The sequence below is a fragment of the Protobothrops mucrosquamatus genome, unplaced genomic scaffold (assembly GCF_001527695.2).
Source record: "Protobothrops mucrosquamatus isolate PMUCROS unplaced genomic scaffold, P.Mucros_1.0 scaffold14673, whole genome shotgun sequence".
Lineage (NCBI taxonomy): Eukaryota > Metazoa > Chordata > Lepidosauria > Squamata > Viperidae > Protobothrops > Protobothrops mucrosquamatus.
In genome coordinates this window covers 1-6201 of record NW_015400442.1, presented here as the reverse complement: position 1 = coordinate 6201, position 6201 = coordinate 1, and the positions used below count along the sequence as shown (strand labels likewise).

General features: G+C 40.2%; 1 protein-coding gene across 1 annotated transcript; it reads left to right on the top strand.

The window, feature by feature from the left end:
• Positions 1–8: 8 nt before the first annotated feature.
• Positions 9–4589, top strand: LOC107301574 (fatty acid synthase-like; the record flags this gene model as incomplete). The annotated part of the gene is made up of 5 exons (XM_015830780.1): positions 9–59; positions 760–949; positions 3526–3620; positions 4155–4289; positions 4386–4589. Coding segments are annotated over 5 exons (675 nt in total), but the record flags the coding sequence as incomplete, so codon positions are not given.
• Positions 4590–6201: the final 1612 nt, after the last annotated feature.

Sequence of the window (6201 nt, the reverse complement as noted above, 5' to 3'; positions counted from 1 at the left end):
CAGATGAAAATACCTTTAATGAAACAGTAAATGCATTTGTTGGGCTTGCAGCTATTCAGGTAGGAAGGATGGGTCTGCTTTGGCAAGCAGCTTTGATGCACACAAGCTTTGTTACAGAGTGGAGATTTATTTTAGTCGTAGTCTGGTGCAATAGTTCGCAGTTGTAGGAACTAGGCTGGTGGGATGCTTGAAAGATGGGTTGGGTGACGTGATACTTCTGCAGTGTTTTGAATTTCAATCCCAAATAGATTATTATAGCAAAGTATTATGGGAATTGTAATTAAAAACATTTGAAGGGTACCTAGCCCCAAGTTAATGTCATTTCAACCCATAGAGATTAATGTTCAAACCTTATTTATCATAGAGTTGACTGGGTGACTCATTGTGACTCATGCTGAGTCAGGTACTTATCTGTCAACTTTAAGATGAGAACAAGGAGAACATAATTTCTGTCTTGAGCATCATGAAGGAAAAATAGAAAACAAGATATTATATAATAAACACTAATAATGTCACATTAAGGCTTAATTGCAAGTATACTTGAAAATAGACTTCTGCCTTAACATATGCAAGAATAGGGCTTTTCAACCCGTGGTACGCATACCACTAGTGGTATTTCGGCACCTGGCAGGTGGTACGCGTATGATTAGGCACTCTTAGGAACTGTGCACTGTGAATAATAGATGATGATGCTCACCTGAATAGGCTTGCCGGTGCTGCTTCCCATATGTAAATCCAGCAACAATATTCTCTCCACAGATTGCACAAATTGATGTTTTAAGGGCTGCAGGTTTGCAGCCTGATGGGATTATTGGTCACTCAGTCGGAGAACTGGCCTGTGGCTATGCAGATAACTCCCTAACACATGAAGAAGTAATTCTCTCAGCTTACTGGAGAGGAAGATGCGTCAAAGAAGCAAAATTGCCACCAGGAGGCATGGCCGCTGTTGGTAAGTAAACGTTTTTCATGAATATTGAGAAAAAAAATCTGAGTTATAACTTGAGGAGGGAATCCACACAGCACGCTAATTCTTAAACCTGAATTAACACTATCACATCCATATAATGCACTGTCTCCAAACCAACTATTTTATGGCTTAGGGAGGACAACCTGGTTCACACAATGGACTATAGCTACTGAAACCGTATTGCCTTTTATCTTTTATGCAAAGAATGAACAACTACAGTTATCGTAATGGTTTGCTTTCTTTATACCACTATGTTCAAATAGCCGAGTATTCCAGTGTATTCTGATACCACATAAAACTGGTGATTCTTTTCTGTTTCTACTTTGTCTGTTTTGAGAGCGATCATAGAGCCCAACTTTTCATCCTGCCACCTTTCTAGACATGTTGGATTATAACCTTGGTTATTTATGCAGCATAGTTATGACGGGAGTTTGGGGAAAGTTACAACATACCGAAGAAGCTTTTACAGAAACTATTGAAAATTATCAGTAGACCTAAAAGGCCAATGAGGCATTTTCCTTATGTTGTACTGATCTTTAAAACTGCTTCTTAGTCATTGATAAATCTGGATTTTTAAAATGTCAATCAATTTACCGTAGGCAAGCTGTGCTTATTGCTGTTCAGTCACCAAAAGAAAAGATTAACCTACTTCATCAGGCTATTGGTATTTGAAGTTGTAAACCTTCTTTGCTGGCAACAACTGTTGCTATAAATACTGCTATTGTCAATGAGTTTAATTTAAAAGGATGTACAAAAGAGATTTTATGCATCATCCCATAATTTCGCTGGGGTGTAGGATGGAAAATTGGCTCTCTAATTATATGGAAACGAGCTTTGGCAAGGGTTAAACCTCAAAGGCTCAGAAATAAACGTCTATGGCCTTAAGAAGATCTAGTTCTTTGTGTATTAAGCAAGAGCACGAGTTGGATTTAGGTATTACAAAACCCATTAAAGATATTGGGCCTGTGAGATTCTTAACAGAGGCGAATACTGTACCCTGTGCTTGAGTAAGAAATTGGACTTGAAAATTATATTTTATTTTTGTTGATGGAATATCACAAGAAAGAAGAGCCATCAAAAATATATGCTAGAAATAGTCATTGATTCCCAACATGCCCACGCATCTTTTTTTGGTTGAGCTGTTGTCTCTAGTCAACCAGGTTTGGCAACTTTGTGAAACTATGGATACATCTGCAAAACTTGTTTTCCAGAAGCAACTTGTCAGTAAAGTGTGTGTGCTTTATGGAGTATAGTCCTTCTTTCAATCTTTCTTTGGATTATCAAAACAGGATTCCTTGTCCTCTCACCCAAGTGCTATTTCAATTAATTGATGTTGGGGGGGGGGAGTGTTTCCTCCTGGCATGGCTGTTTCTGGTATTGTTTTCTTTTGTTTATAAACCTTGCAAGTGGTTCAGAATGGTGTATTAGTGGGCAGCCATAGAAGTCAATTAATAAATGAGTGAACATTCCTTCTTGAATGTCATGTGTCTGGTTTGATATTTTAGCATTTTAATTTAAAAAAAAAATACTGTATCAGCCACTGGAATGAATTGAGATTGCTGCTTTTGCTGGTTAATTGAAGCAACAGTTGGCAGCCTCAATTAATTTTCTTAAGTTTAGTGGAATCCGAGCTTGCCAGAAAATGTCTGCACCTAAGGACAGTCCACAGTTGTGTATGTATGGCTTGTTTTAGTTATTTGCATCCTCCAGTTCAACAACGCAAACCTTGCTGAATTAACATGATATAAAATGTTTATAAATGTTCAGTTAACACAATATAACATATGATTTAATACAATATAAAATGAAATATAAAAGGCCCAGTTTTGGACTAGAACTTGTAATAGGAGAGAGCTTTGCGAATTAGTTGACAATGTTCCAGTATGGAAGTTGGATGATAAGAATAGAGCAGCAATGGTGAACCTATGGTACTGGTGCCAGAGGTGCACTCAGAGCACTCTCTGTGGGCACACACACCGTCGCTCCAGCCCCGCCTCCTCCCACGCCCCCCTCCTCACCAGCAGCCCACCCGGAGGAGAGTCGCCCCTGGGCGCAGCCCATACGAAGCAGCGCAGCCAAGGACATGGTAGCCAGGCAGTGGGAACAAGACTCCGCCCTTGCGCCCCATCGCACGCAGTTGATGCTGCGGGGCACGGGCGGAGGGCATGGCCACCATGGTGCTGCTGGGCTGCTTGGGTGATCTGTGGCGGGCCGTGGAGATGGTGGGTGGTCCAGCGGGCAGGGCAGAGCGGGGACGGGGGTGGGGTGGGCAGTTTTGGGGCACTCGGTCTCTAAAAGGTTCATCACTGGAATACAGCATATGAATGATGGCATGTGTTTTAGATTGCACTATTTGGGTATAGTATGATCAGATGCTGTTCTAATTGGGAGCTTTGAGAATGGTAGCCCAACATATTTGATATCAAGGGAAAACTTTGTGGCTTATATTTATTCAAAAATGTGAGGACCCTGTTCTAGTCCCTAAACTGTATGAACACTTAAAATGCTCATTTAACCTCATTGAATTCGACTTATCTGAAGTAACCTCTCCTTTTCAGGTCTGACATGGGAGGAATGCAGGGAAAAGTGCCCTCCAGGAGTGGTACCTGCCTGTCACAATGCCGAAGACACTGTCACCATCTCAGGCCCTCAGGTAAAATGGCAGTGTGAACTATATTTCAAATGTTGGCATTTAGGGTATTAGCTGCATGTCCTCAATACCGTCTCAGCTGGGTCAACTGGATATAAAAGCTCAATGCTGTTCAGCTAATTAAACTCACTTGTATTTATGAAAACTCTTAGCTTTAAGAGTTGCCAGCAGGCTGTGTGAATGCTAACCAAGGGTCACATTCAAGATGAGGATTATGGACTGCCTTGATTGCCTTCTGGATAGAACAGCAAGATAGAGGAGAGTAAATAACATAGACTAGCATATAGGGAGAAATAATATTATTTCATTTTGTTTGGACAGTTCAGGAGAACGTGTAAGAAACAACAGTGTTAGCTCCTGGAATACTTAATAGTTTGTTTAATATTAAATGTAGACTATCTACATTGGAGCTTACTTCCATTACATTGGAAGTAATGGATGCCCTTCAGGCAGCAGGGCCCAAGTGCATGATGCAAGTAACTCTATAAACTATTGGAATAACTCCAAATGGTTATTAATTTTTGCTAATTTTTTTAGGAGGCTGTAACCAAATTTGTGTCTAAATTGAAATCAGAAGGTGTGTTTGCGAAAGAAGTGCTGAGTGCTGGAGTTGCTTTCCATTCCTACTATATGGCTTCAATTGCACCAGTGTTGCTGAGTGCCCTGCAGAAGGTAATGCTCTGGGAGGACCCAGCACTGGGGAGGAGGGGCTCTGCTCAACAGAAGTGACATCCAACGTTTGCCTGTCCTTTTATTTGGTCCTTTTAGGTTATCCTAAATCCGAAGCCTCGCTCATCCCGCTGGATCAGTACCTCTATCCCCGAAAGCCAGTGGCAAAGTGAGCTGGCTCAGAATTCCTCTGCTGAGTATCATGTGAATAATCTTGTCAACCCAGTCTTGTTCCAGGATGGTCTGAAGCACGTTCCAGATAACGCAGTGGTAGTGGAAATCGCTCCACATGCTCTTCTACAGGTATTACTCTTGGGGACTACCATGAGGAAAAGTTAGTAAGAATATCCTGGGGCCAGTCTTCCCAAAATTGGTGTCTCCAGATGTGTTGTAGTTGAACAGTCTCAGAATTTCCATCAGCTGAGTATCTCCTGAAGCACCCGCTTGTGGAAGTCTGCTGGGTCTTCCTCACCAGTTCATACTTTCCTCTGTGTTTCTAAACACCATGTAGCTTTCCTGCACTTGCTTTAATTTGCTGCTCAGCATTCATAATACTTTTTGAAACCAAAAGGGGAGAAGCCATTTAATTAATATAATTTGGGAATAGAAAATGGAGCAGAAAATTAAATCATAGCCATCTGTCCACAACTATTCAATCATGAATATCTACAAATGCCATATATTTTGTAATACTTAGTGTTATAGGGTTGTGATGTGGTGTTTGTAACTCATAGTCAGTTTGAAAGGTTGATCGTGCTGGTTTTGTGCTGCTCAGTGGTTTCTAGAAATAAAGTCTCTGTAACTTTTATCTCTAGGTTTCCCAACTGTTCTCAGAAAATTGAGTTAGAGCAATTCATTTCTTAGTTTTTATGAGGAACAGAATTGCAACATCTAAAATCTTTATTACAGGCTTAGATCAGTACAGCTAGGACAATAAAAGCAATGGCAACAAAGGTCCAATTTTCGCAAGTTAGAGTTAAAATGTGCAAAAAGTGCCAGGCTTGCATATTCAACTATGGGCTAAACTAGAATGGAGTTACAAGAGTACATTGACTTTCTATTTAAACTGCCCAGGCAATTCTTAGAAGTTACAATTTGGAACGTACCATGAAGTTTCAGGACACACTCCCTGAATTATTTATTACTGTAGTTATTTATGTGTTTAATTTTTTTGGCTGTCCACTCACCAGGAAACTAGGACTCTAACAATACAACTCTATTTATGCGACTTTAAAGCCAAGTACATTGGAATTTACAGATAGTCTTCGACTTACAACCATTTGTTTTGTTTAGTGACCATTCAAAATTACAACGGCACTGAAAAAAAGTGACAATTTTCACACTTATGATAAGTTGCGGCGTCCTCATGATCACATGATCAGAGTTTGGACTCTTGGAAACTGACATGTATCTATCATGTTTGCAGTGTCCTAGGGTCATGTGATCACCATTTGTAACCTTCCCAGCCAGTTTCTAACAAGCAAAGTCAATGGGGGAAGTCAGATTCGCTTAATGACCGCATCATTCACTTAACAACTGTACGGATTCACTTAACAACTGTGGCAAAAATGTTATAAAATGCAGCAAAACTCATTTAACAACCGCCTTGCTTAGCAACGGAAATTTTGGGCTCAGGTGTAGTTGTAAGTCAAGGACTACCTGAAGTGGAATTTACTCCTAGATATTCACATATAAGTTTACATCCTTGAGAGACACAATTGCTTTTCTGTTTTGAAAGGACAGGAAGAATAGCTTCAGAGGTTTACAATTCTGCTTACCTATGTGGTTTTGGTTTCTTAGGGGTTTTTTGTGTGTGTGTTTTTGAGTGAAGGTTATCAAATTTTGTCTTTGCTGCAAAACCGCATTATTATCTTGTGTTTCTAAGTTTGTTTGGAAGTTTATCCTGATTTACTGG